Source organism: Thunnus thynnus, chromosome 2 (assembly GCF_963924715.1).
Source record: "Thunnus thynnus chromosome 2, fThuThy2.1, whole genome shotgun sequence".
NCBI classification, from domain to species: Eukaryota; Metazoa; Chordata; class Actinopteri; order Scombriformes; family Scombridae; genus Thunnus; species Thunnus thynnus.
Window position 1 is genome coordinate 7415288 of NC_089518.1, and position 12697 is coordinate 7427984.

The following is a 12697-nucleotide window of genomic DNA, read 5'->3' on the forward strand; positions in this document are numbered from 1 at the left end:
TGATGACGTCATACACGCGAGACGGATCCGGACGCAAATAGAAATAAACCGTCGCAGTCAGCTAGCTACATGTTCCCGTTAAATATGAGTAGCGGCTCTGTAAAGGTTACTGTGGTATTTTGAGGGTGACAATGATTTCAGTGAGCTATATTCTGTTGTGCGGGCAGCTTCTCCTGCTACTGACGGTGATACTGTTACAATGTCTGGAAGGAATTCACTCCCAGAACTCGACGACAGCGGAGACACCCGCCACTGTCCCCGGTGAGGGAGCCACAACGCTCCCGACCACCAAGCAGCCGCCCGGAGTCGTGAAAGATGACATATCGGCGGAGAGTGCGAATAATACAGAGGCCTACGAGTACAGACCCCCATCACCCGTCGTCCTCTGCAGCTATCTGTAAGTAACATCTGATAGTGAAACAACAAACTGCTCTCAGACATCTGACAGCGACTTAATTTACATTCAGGAAACAACGTTATTACTCAAAACGAGACTCAATATCTTCAACATTCCTTCGTGTTTAGCAGCAGTGAGAATTACTGAACCAGTCTCATAATTAACATACATTTTACTAAAATAAGGTCCCGTGTTGGTGATATCTTGTATGCCGAATTTAACTTAATGTCCTAATGTCAAACATAAAGACTTTATGCTTTCTCACGACTCTGAAGTTAAAGATCTCCTCCAAACATGTATATAGACATCTAAAAATACTCTGCTTGGAACAATGACGTGTGTCTGACATGGTTTTTCCACAAAAAGCATAATTACCACGTCAAAACCATCTCCTCCTTCATCCCTGTTAATGATTCAAGAATCTCTTATAAAAATATTTAATTGCTGGAAACAAGATGTCTCCTACTTCACGGTAAAGTTCATTCTCAGTGTTTGTGCACTGGAGTTTTTAAGTGTGCACATCACACTTGAATAAGTTGAATATTGGACCACAACTGCGTCCAGACTGTTTGTGATCTCACAGATCCTGTTTGTAGGTCCGCCACTTAAAATAGTTTTTTCAATGAGCTCAGAGAAACTTTCCACTTCCAGCAGATGAATGTGGAAACAAACATCTTTCTGCACAGTGAAGCTCAAACCTGAACAATAATATTTAGTGGCAGATTCACTGTTTTTTCATCACTTATGAAAGAATGTTAGACATGGTAGCAGAAGCCTTAATGCTGTTTAAACCCTCCTTCAGATTTGTGACACTTTTAATAGTCAATGAATAAAAGGTGATTTCACAGCATGATTTCACGTCTCTCCACTTCATTGGTTATGGCCATGTAGAGCTCCTCTTTCTCACTTAAAAACAAAGAGGTAGAAAAGTTATTTTTACCTTCTGAAATACAATCAAAAAATTTCTTTATAGAGTCAATTTTCTAATCTGTGTAATGTGGTCTGGATGGGAAGAAAGAGTGAAATCGCCCTTTTTTTCATTGTTCACAAATGTGAAACTGTGTTTTAATGAGTCTCTGGAGTCTCCTTGTCAATGAAGTCCAGATTTGACAAGTCCAATTCTAGGGTTTTTTGATTTGGACCTGGTCTTTCACAAATGTGAAAGTGGGTTTAAACAGTGCAAAGGCTTTTACTACGATGTCTAACACTCTTTCATAAGAGTAAGTGGTGAAAGAAATGGAGAATCAGCTGTTAAATATCATTATTTATGTTTCCTTAACTTTTAAATTAACCCCAAATCGGAAGCTGTGAATGGGAAGATAACTTCAGCGTTACTGTTCTCTCAGGGATGGATGGGTGCTTGTCATAATGGAAGCAAATGTTACAGTGTGTTGTGATTTAAAAGTCATTCCCTAGAGTATTGCCACACTACATTATGCACTCCCTGACTTTTTTCATCCACTCTTTTATATGTGATGAAGACCGGAGGAGTTCATCTACTGTCAAGACCCTGTAGATCATGCAGGCAACTACAGCGCCTATCAGGAGATGGGCCATGGTTGTGTTGTGGTAAGTGTTTGTTTTCTAAGCAAATGATGTTGTTAATTAAGCAGCGCTTTAATTTATGGTTCATATCTTTAGTGGGGTGGCCAGACTGAGAGGGAGGTGAACCACACAGAAGTTATGTGCACTGCACTGGATGATATCGAGTGTGCCGGGCCCAGAGACTTCCTCAGAGGGGACGTACCCTGCATCAAGTAAGAGACATCATTTTACTGCTCTCAATGTGACCCAAACAGCCTTTTTGTCTGGTTTTATATTGCATTGTGATTTGATATTGTAAATAAGTAAGTTTTGTTGGACAAAACAAGCAATTTGGAGTCATCAGGTAAAATCCTGAGGAGCATTTCACTTTATTTTTTTGAGCATTCATTAACAGATCAATCCAGTAATTGACAGATTTGTCACAGCCTGGCTCCAGACTGTGGCAAAAAAAAGTCAGATGGCTATTCCATAAAAGTACTCAAAACAAACCAAATGAACAAACTGGTAGGTGAGTCTGTAAGATCATTAATGTAGGGAGTAGGTGAGATGGGTGGCAGGAGTGTGTGGGGGGAGAGCTTTATATACGAGGCACACCAGGCCCAGGTGTGTCCCATCCTGCCCTCAGGTTCCCGCCCCTGCAAACGGAGCCCAGCAGTAAGCAAAGCTGAGGGGCCGTCACAGATAAATCGTTCAAATAATGAGTTGTGTCCACATAAAAATCTGCTGTCCTCCCTTTTCCCACATGTTAAATAATGGAGAGGCAGAATGACAGCACAGTGGCAGATTGATCTGTTAAAGATACTGCAGCATGCCTGCTTATGAAAAAGTTTGCTGTGACAGACAGCAGGCTATTTATTGTTCCTGATTATTAGCCTAGTCTGTGACATGGTAACTTTCACAAATCCAGACGGACAGAGAGCAGAGAGATGAGAGGGGAAAGTTGCTCTCAGTCCAGACTTTTATTGATGTTAATAAAAAGACTGGCCATCAGTAGCTGTGCAGGATGCAACTTTTTGACAAGTAAATTTATCTTTCACTTGTCCGAGCATTGCGCTGCGCCCACGCTTTGCGCCCGTCGTGGCGTGCCGCAAGCCATTGGAAATGGGTTTCAGAATGCAGTGGTGCCATCGTCATGTTGTGTCTGAAAGGGCCTTAACGCACCCAGTCAAATTCATCTCTCCAGCTGTAGATTAATTTTCGTTCTCTCTTTGACTGGTATGATGTCGTTGTAATGTTAGTCGTTCATGGCCGGGCTGAACACACTCACACAAACACACACACACACACACACACAGCAGGGTTACGCTAACATACTGACACTCCGCCACACACACACACTGAGTTGGACAATGCATTTGTTTCAAATCAGTATTCATTTAACTACTACTGAGTAATGAGTGGTACATAATGTGAAGACACAGTATTTTTTATGTATTTATTTTTTAATGACTTTTAGCTTGTCCTATGGGGCAAGTAAATTTCTCTTCCACTTGTCCCGGACAAGCGGACTAGCCTTAATGTTGAGCCCTGGGTGTATATGTGTCTGGGAATGGTGTGACATACCAATAACAAGAAATAAGTCCACAGAGTGCAGTACAGAGGCTCTGCTGGAGCCTAATAACCTCCCCATTTAACAATTGCCTTCACAGTCAACATTGTAGCGGGTGGATGAAAGAAAGGCCAGATGGAGGTGGTGGAGGAGAGGTGATGAGCAGAAACAGGCCAGCAGGTTTGCTCATTAGAAACAGGAAAGTTGAAACTGTTGTTGGCACTAGAGGAGAGATCGTAAGAGCAATAAAATCAATAATCTTTCTTTCTTTTGGATGTATAACAAGTTTCATGACAGTCTTGCCATTAGTTTGGTTTGGTCACAGATAAACAACACATGAACAGACAAGGAATTGCACAACTGCTGCACCTTTTGTGGTGATGATTATGTCAGAAGGCCTGACCTGAACCTTTTACTAAGTCAGTATTTATTGAGATTGCAACAGAGAGAAATGTTCTCACTTGGTTTCATGGTTGCCATCTGTTGCACTTGTTGTCCATCAATGGAAATATCTTGAGAAACTTATTGAGAATGAGGGTCACATGGTTTCTAGAATGATAGATGCACTTAGGTTTGAACCATTAAAAGCATTGTTGGACTCCTGATGGACCAATACCACAGAACCAGATATATCATGTTTTTTATTCCACACATTCTCCTTCCTTGTTCAAAGCCTGATTGTATTGAGGAGAATTGGATACCAGATATGAAAATTGCTCAGTGGCACATGAAGCCAAAAAGTCCGCCATGTTTCCACCATGTACACAGGAGTCCTTCTCCAGTTCACCTGAGACTTCCGCTGGCCGAGTCTGCTGACTTCCAGTTCCTCGTTCACTTGAATGGTGATACGATGAGGGTTTGGGAGCAGAGAAATGTGTTCACTGTTTTACGGTTGGTCCTTTTCCAATGATTGCGTCCAGTCACATGATGGACCTGGAAGTTGTAATTACATGGTTTAACCACTGTGTCAGTTTGGCTTCACAGCCTGGCGCTGTTCCTGGAGGTTTGGTTAAAATCTGCTGCCAACATTACCCACGATGCAACTTGACTCAATTCAATCCACTGTATAGTTGTGGGTGTGAGATGAGGAGCAGGCTACGGCGGTCTGGTAACGTCACCTCTTCCTAACTCCCCACCCCCAGATTTTTGATGAGTTGAAACTTGCGCCAGTCTGCAACGTTCTCAAACCTGCCAGTTTACACCAACGCAACTAGATGAGATGGTGTATCATTTCCATAGCAATGACGCTCTGTATTTCCCTTCTAACTGCTGACTTTTCATGTTTTTTTTGTAGTTGGATGATTTGTAGTGTCTTAAAATATGAATAAGGATAGTGATAGTGAGTTACTTGCTACACTTGCAGTTCTAGCATTGATGAAACAGCAAAAACATAAAAAAGTGAGAAGGCCTGTGTCATATAGACATGGCTGTTCCTCAAACAAATTGATGAGGCAATCCTCTCTTTCCTCCGTCCAAAACAGCCATTTCAACCAGCCGACAGTTTGTAACTGACTTGACTGGCTGACTTTGCTACGAGCTGATTGGCTGTTGAAACAGGTGACGTGCTTTACGTTCTAAAACCAGCCACAGATGATGCCACCAGCTGGCTTCAGTTGAGCTGAGACGGACCAGTTTACATCACTGCAACTTTTCCATGAAAGCCTCTGACACAGTTTCGACATAACTTCCTGTACCAGCAGTTTGTCTAAGCCTAACCCCGGCTACAGCTGTTTGCAATAAATATAATGTCGCAATTACATTTGAATATTATTCAGTAATGTCAATTATACACTAATGTACACCTTAATAAATAGGTCAATAGTTTCATAGACAACTGCCTGATTAATAAAAATAGAATCTCACCAGGATCTCATCAAGTAATTGCATTATTTTATCTGATTCTTGTAATATAGACACCAGATACATGTTGTCATCATGCTTGGTACAGTTTTACCTGGTTTAATATTATGTAGACCAGAAGTACAGACCTGTAGTTTAATTTATAGAAAGTAATTGGAATTTACTGCAATGTTGGTCAGAAATATGGCAAGTAGATTGTGTCCTGAGAACATTCAGAACTAGTTTCTGCAGACTTTCAGACTTTTCAGTTTGATCCAAACCAAAATTACAGGTGTGAAACTTCCCCCGGACCTCGGTCCAGACCAAACAGCTGAACCTTGGACCGACGAAAAGAGGTGGTCCCTGTCTGGATCAAACTCAACCATGGCTCACTTCGTTAGTGTGAAAACATTTTTTGGATGGTTCGGACTTACGGACCAATTATAGGAAGTTCCATCAGGTTGTTGTGAGAACCGGAAAAAGGAATAATGAGCCTTGGAAGCACATGTGGAGAGGAGACCAAGTTTTTAATTGAAATATAGTCTGAAACTTTCACACAAAACAAATAGAACAAAAAACTTGTGTGCATGAATATACACAGCTGATCTAGTTTTAATCACTCTACAGTTCCAGAAACTAGTCTGGTCACTTGCAGAAACTCTGTAGTATCACGACTGCACCACTAGAGGGCAATGTTTACAAATGCATGGAACCATCACTTTATCTTTTTATTTTTTTGGGCCATGTTTTCATGGCACACCATGTTCACTCAGCATCGCTCTGCATTCATCAGCACATGGGGTTAATCTCTATAGTAACTGCATAGAGATCAGAGGCGTGCAGAGGCTGGACACAATCAAAGCAGCACCTGTACAAAGACAGTACTGAAATCCAGCACTCGGATAAATGCTGCCTTTGTGAATCTTCTAATGTTCTGTTGTTGTTGAGACTGTGTTTGTCCACCCGTTATATTGTACAGAGCAGCTGTTGCTTTTATTGTGTCCACTCCTTGCAGATGAGAACCGGAGGCTCTATCCTCCTAAAAGCTTGTGGTTTGTTTCATCATTATTATATTATCATGTCAGTATTTCCTTTATTTCTTTTTCTATATTTATTTTGTAACAACATCTGCACATTTAGAAATTATACAGATGATGAAGGTTTGAGGTATTGAATATATGAAATCCAACTAAAATGAAAACTAACATCACATTCATGATTTATTTTAATTGCACAAATGTTCATAAGTTGCAGTAAACGTCCTCTTGTTGCTGTTTTCACAGGTACACCGGACACTATTTCATCACCACTCTGCTGTACTCCTTCTTCCTGGGTTGTTTCGGGGTTGATCGTTTCTGCCTGGGCCACACCGGCACCGCTGTGGGGAAGCTGCTCACCCTGGGAGGACTGGGAATCTGGTGGTTCGTGGACTTGATCCTGCTCATCACTGGCGGCCTGATGCCCAGCGATAACAGCAACTGGTGCACTTATTACTGACAAGGAATAGCAGAGTCTGAGCACAGACGTTATCAGTTGCATATTGAGAACTGTAGGATCTTGCCTCAGCCTGCCGTGGTAATGAATCTGTGGGCTGGCTTGTTCTGAGGGGATTTATAGCTGTGCTGTGCAAAGTGGAGTCCAGTGAGCTCTTCAGGACTCCAACAAGCTTCCCAGGGGCTCCTAAGTAAAACGAGGAATAATTTGATTTCATTCTAATTTAATTGACTTGGAATTTTCCACTCTGAGAATGTATGAGAATAACTGTTATACTCAGAGCTTTCACCAGAGCGACAGTGAAGACCGTGTTGTGCTTTTTAGTGCTAAATTGTCAGCTAAGGTCACTTTCACACGTGTAGTTCAGTTCAAAATGCTCAAAATGTTGCCTTTTATTTGTGATGTGCGTCATATTCATACCGACTCACCACAAATGAACCAAGAGGAGTAAACATGGAGACTGACAAACACATTGATTGGACAGTTCTGGTGATGTCATCCTGCATCATTAGCATTACATGGACAAAATCAAAATCTGGTGAAAATTCTCACACTCACATGGTGACACACATATGTGTTACTGTGGTTACCGAATGATTTGCATAGATGTATGCATCTCCTGTACAGATTGCCTCCATGACAGTGGACGATCAATCCTCTACTTGCTCACTTTACTTGCACATCACCAAGTCATACCTGCTCCTCAACTTTTTAATTAAAGGTGCACATGTGCCTCTGAAAAACCCAGTTTCCCCTGTTGTGATGGAGAGAAGAAATCCAAAGTGTCTCATGTTGTGTTTATCAGTGTTCACAGTCACAGTGTCCTTTTGAACCTGAACATCATTTGGTTCATTTAGGCCGGTATGAAATCTGTCAATCAAACTCTGGTGCGGACTAAATAAGAAAAGGAGGCTTTTGATCCAGTTCCAAACTGAGTCTGGTGCCTTTTGTTTACGGTGTGAAAGCGAAGCAGACCAACTGCAAGATTTAGTGATGATGGATACGTGATTTTAGCACACATTCAAAGGCTGATCTGCTGATGGCCAGCTGTCAAGGACCCATTATATAACCGTGCTGTGTAAGCAGCACCAGATAATTTAGTAACTGTGATGAGAGCGAGAGTTTTTCCTGATTCATCAGAAAGTGAAAGGAAGTTAAAACAGTTGTGTTGAGCTTGTGTTCTTGTGCCAAAGTGAGTGAGAAGAGTGAAACAGAGAGACTACACAGTAACCATCCCCCCCCCCATACATAACAACACTGTTATCACTGACATGGGAAGCCCAGGAGCAGTAATGGACATACTAGTAACATAAATAAACAACATAAGGTTGCTGCTATTGGTCACTGAAGTGTCTGTGTGATGCTGATGATGCAGGATGAAGGAGTTACCTGTCAGTCCATCGAGACCTCAAGACCAGAAGACTGAAGCAGAGCTGAAAGGAAACAACTGATCCTGATTCCCCCACAAGCGTCAGAGCTTTCACATGCTGGAAAGTTCAAGGATTTGAGGAATGTCTTGCAGGAAATTAACTTTCAGACTCAATTTCATTTCACGTGTCCTTCACACACCGTAGTGGTGAACATGATATTGCATGCTGACCAAGAATCCTTCGTTCCAGTAGAAAACCGAGCAGTGATAGTAGAACTGTATGGCCGTGTCCTGCGGGCAACATCCTACACCGAGTTATTATCAGAGCTTTGCCTCTTCAGATTACTTAAAACCTCAGCTTTGACCCTCCGCTGTCCTCTTCCTCTGGAGGTGGTCTGAATCCTGTATTTTATCTGCTTCTTTAATGGCTTTCAACAGTACTTAGATTGATTAACATTACAGCCTCAGGCATGTATGAACACAACTGAAGACGGATAGAGTTCACACAGATCACACTGGTTCGGTGATGATTTAGTGTTTTTTTTTCTGTTGAGGAAGGTTTTAAAACAGGGCTCAAGAGATGCGTCTGTGCTGTGTGGGAACATTTCCCGCCTTTGCACTCAGGTGTTCAAATGTCTCAAACTAAAACAAATTTTGATCTTCATTGACTTTTTTTCCTGCGCGACTCAGGTCTCACATTAAACATTCAAATCCACCATCTTCCACTTTGTTAAATTTCTGGTCTTTATCAGAACGGAAGGTTTATGTACTCCTCCATAGACGGAGCAGCTTTCATTACCTAAGGATCCATAAAACCCTTTTTAGGTGTCGTCATAAAAAGTTGAAGAAGACACGATCGTGAACGTGTCGACTGTTCTCATCCAGCAGCAGCAGCAGCAGTATGCTTTCAGGAGGCAGTATATTTTCAGCTGGCTAAACATCTTTTGTAGAGGGAAGCATTAAAACACTGCTTTACATAGTCCACTTAATTCACAATATGGTGGTTCATTTGCTGTCTTACACACCTTAAATCTGAATGTACATCTTCATTTCACACTTAAATCTGAATCCAGTTGTGCAGAATTGCCCCAGAGTATAAGTAGAAAGACGTACTGTGTTAATACTTGTTTTGAGAATCTTCTGGAGTCTCTTGGCTTTGTAAGATACTGTATATAATACTGAAGCTTTTATATTCTTTAACTGTACTATTTATTTATTTGCCTCGTCTGTGAATGTGTTGTCGTACACTTCCTTGAGTTTTATGTTGATTGGACAATGATTAGCAATCTGTCAATGAATGCTGTTAATTAAAAAATTAAAAATGTATAAAAGTGTTTATTCCAGATTGTTCTACTGTCGATCTTTCTGGGCTCTTTTAAAGCTGCATATGTGCTCCTGCAAAAACTCCCAATCCAAGGTGTCTTGTGTTGTATTTATCACTGTTCACCATCATCATGAGTCAATAAAAAGTATCTGGAACGGCGTGTTCTCTTAATTCTCTGATTAGATCGCCCGGGTTCTGGTTTGTGCTCAGTAGAATCTTAATGAAAGAGCTTGTTGTCTTTTCTCGGTACTTCAGGATCTCGACTCAAGTTATTGGATTTATTGAGCAACTTCACTTCAGTTCCTCCGTATGACCAGATATTTGAACACCGGTGGAAATCAGGCAGACTGAGTGGAAAAATACAACTAAAGCAGACGCCTCCACACTGCATGATACATACGATTTATCACAGTAAAAGCACAGATGTTACTAATGACATTAATAATGACTGCATCTCATTAAGGTGAAGCAGTTTCATTGTGCATTATGGCTCACATGTATCTTCCTGGGACACTTGATGGAACTGAGCCATTTTTAATGTTATTAGTGACACCTGTGCTTTTCCTGCTGTGATGAGTCTCTCATCACAGCATGACTCTCTGGCATGACTAACTGAAAATAACACAAACTATGAAAACAATCAGATGGCTTATGTGTCCAACAGACTAAACAACTATAACGTACTACGATGGCAGCTGTGGCCAGATGAAATGTTACAAAACCAACAATTTTGTGTGTAAAGCCTGATATATATATATATATATATATATATATATATATATATATATATATATATGTATATGTTCTTCCCTGGGCTAGATGATCCATATATGGTGTTGGACAAGCACCCGGTGGCACCAATGTGAAAAAAAATGTAAATAGTTTTTCATGGTCAGAAACGATACACCATTTATAAAGCACTTGATTTATCTTTTATTTTATTATTATTAATAATAATATGAATAATAAGAGAGACAGAGAGAGATGTGTTTATTTTATCCTTTAATTTGTAACCCATCTATATTTATCTCACATTTATTATGTTTATTTACACACTTGGCATGCACCAATATCAAAGTATGTGTCATCCATATCATTATATACACAGAGGATTGTTATGTTTACTGGCAATAAGTCATTTTTTTATTAGAGTTTACTGTATTTACAGAGTGTTTGAACTTGTTTGCACAACTTGCATGAACTTTTTGCATCTGGATCACAGTACTGCTGGTTAAACATGTCTTCTATATACTGAATACATTTTCTATATACTTTTTTTTTAATGTAATAGTGAATATGTCTGAACACGACCAGCTTTCATGTAGCCTGCAGTTACATAAGAGCAACCAGAGCTTCAGACTGGCTCCACACTGCATTTCAACTCACCGTGAACATTTCAAATGATTGTAAAAAACAGATTTCAACATATGAAAGTTTTGCAGCATTTAACCACAAACACACACACACACAGACACACACACACACACACACACTTAACTACACAGTTTACTTAAATGATTGTTTGACCCAAATTACAAATCATCATTTCACTGACATATATTAGTATTTCGCCATGTTGATCGTTTTACAGATGCAGTGTTTGAGATATACATTCTGGACTTCCTCAGTACAATAGAGGTGAACAGAAAAACATTGAGAAATACACTTGAAGGACTGGAGACATGTTATATGTTTTTTATAATGCAGATATATCCCATAGAGCACCGATCCACCTCTGAAAACAAATACACTATTTACTCCCATACGTCATTTTGTAGTAATGTTTGTTTCCAGCTGTTAAGAAATGACTGAACCTTCACAGATGTGGAAGAGGAAGTCAGAAAATATCGACAGACAGATAATACATTTCATTACAGGTTACAGGTTTTAAAATATTGTAAATTCATTGTCTGTAATAAAGTTAAAAACATCATACATTCATGAGTAACATTTCATACAGATTTGTTAAAACAAATAATAATAATAATGTGTTTCAAAACAGTAAAAATTCACAAAATGTTTAAAGGGTTCAAATGTAAAAAGGAGCCTCATTAAGTCACAAAAATGAAATTGTTCATTTAATTATTTCTTGTTTTGTGTAGCCATGCTATTACACTATTATCAGTGATCTGCTAACTACTCTACCTACTCTAACTACCAAATTGTATAATAATATATATAATATATATATATAATATATATATATTATATAGAACTTATAGACACAATCCAATAACATTTATTTATTTATTAAATAACAATTACAGAACAAGAATTATTTACAAGAAAGAAGTTCCAGGCTGCCTGCGGTTGCTATGCAACATTAGTAAACTACCAAAATAATGTTCAAGCTAGTCTGCGATCCAAACGAGGTTCATTTATTCACATTAATTTTTAATTTGCTGTCCATACATGAACCCTCTGCAGCTTTCTTGACGTCTTTGCCGTACGTCACTGTGATATTTCTGTGTGCTCGTTAAACAACAAACTGCCATGGCTTTTAGAAGAGGGGAAATTTGCAAGTAAGTTTTCTTTTTGACACATCTGTACACTGACTACAGACGTAAGTAATGGTGATTTGGAGAAATGCGGAGTAACGCTCAGACTGAGCGGGACCAGGAAAGTTTGTTTTTTTCTCATCTTTGAGTTAAAGTGAGTTAAGTTTACTGTGCCGCCATGTATGCTGGTATCTTTATTAAAGTGAATGAGTGATGAATCACCCTCATGCATGAATCATACATCAATAATAGCCCAGTTTTACACATGATCCATGATGATGAAGATACAGAAAAAATAGAAATGCAAAGCAAAAACACCATATTGTCAATATTTTAGAGACCCCCCAATATTCCAATATTTGACTAATCATGTTTTCAACCCCCCCCCCCCCCCTCTCCGGCTCTGCTGTAGTTCCCATCCTGCTTCAAGCTGTTTTCATCGGTTTTGATGACGGATGAGCTTGGTTTCAGCTGCCAATTCCCCTTGTTTCTCCAACACCCAAAGTGCAGTTGTACATCAAATCACACTTTCTTCACCAGTCTGCCTGTGTTGGGATCCAGGGCTGCTTTAGTAGTGTTAAAGTTGGTTTCACTAATAGAGGCGTGGTGAACAGTTTTGTCAAGTCCCTTCTTCCACAACCCAAGAACTGCTGCATCCGCTGCTCCACAGTCCACAAAGATC

General features: G+C 39.9%; 1 protein-coding gene across 1 annotated transcript; it reads left to right on the forward strand.

The window, feature by feature from the left end:
• On the forward strand, positions 1-9672 carry tm2d2 (TM2 domain containing 2). The gene is made up of 4 exons (XM_067601581.1): positions 1-397; positions 1879-1966; positions 2039-2154; positions 6614-9672. The coding sequence occupies exons 1-4, from the start codon at positions 132-134 to the stop codon at positions 6825-6827; spliced, it is 684 nt and encodes a 227-aa protein (XP_067457682.1). The 5' UTR covers positions 1-131; the 3' UTR covers positions 6828-9672.
• The last annotated feature ends 3025 nt before the right edge of the window (positions 9673-12697 follow it).

What these genes read in the sequence shown, in the direction of transcription:
- tm2d2 (XM_067601581.1), top strand. Translation starts at nt 132, where the DNA reads ATGATTTCAGTGAGCTATATTCTGTTGTGCGGGCAGCTTCTCCTGCTA. An exon ending in GTCGTCCTCTGCAGCTATCT is followed by an intron (nt 398 to 1,878) that starts GTAAGTAACATC and finishes TATGTGATGAAG; the next exon opens with ACCGGAGGAGTTCATCTACT. An exon ending in TGGGCCATGGTTGTGTTGTG is followed by an intron (nt 1,967 to 2,038) that starts GTAAGTGTTTGT and finishes TCATATCTTTAG; the next exon opens with TGGGGTGGCCAGACTGAGAG.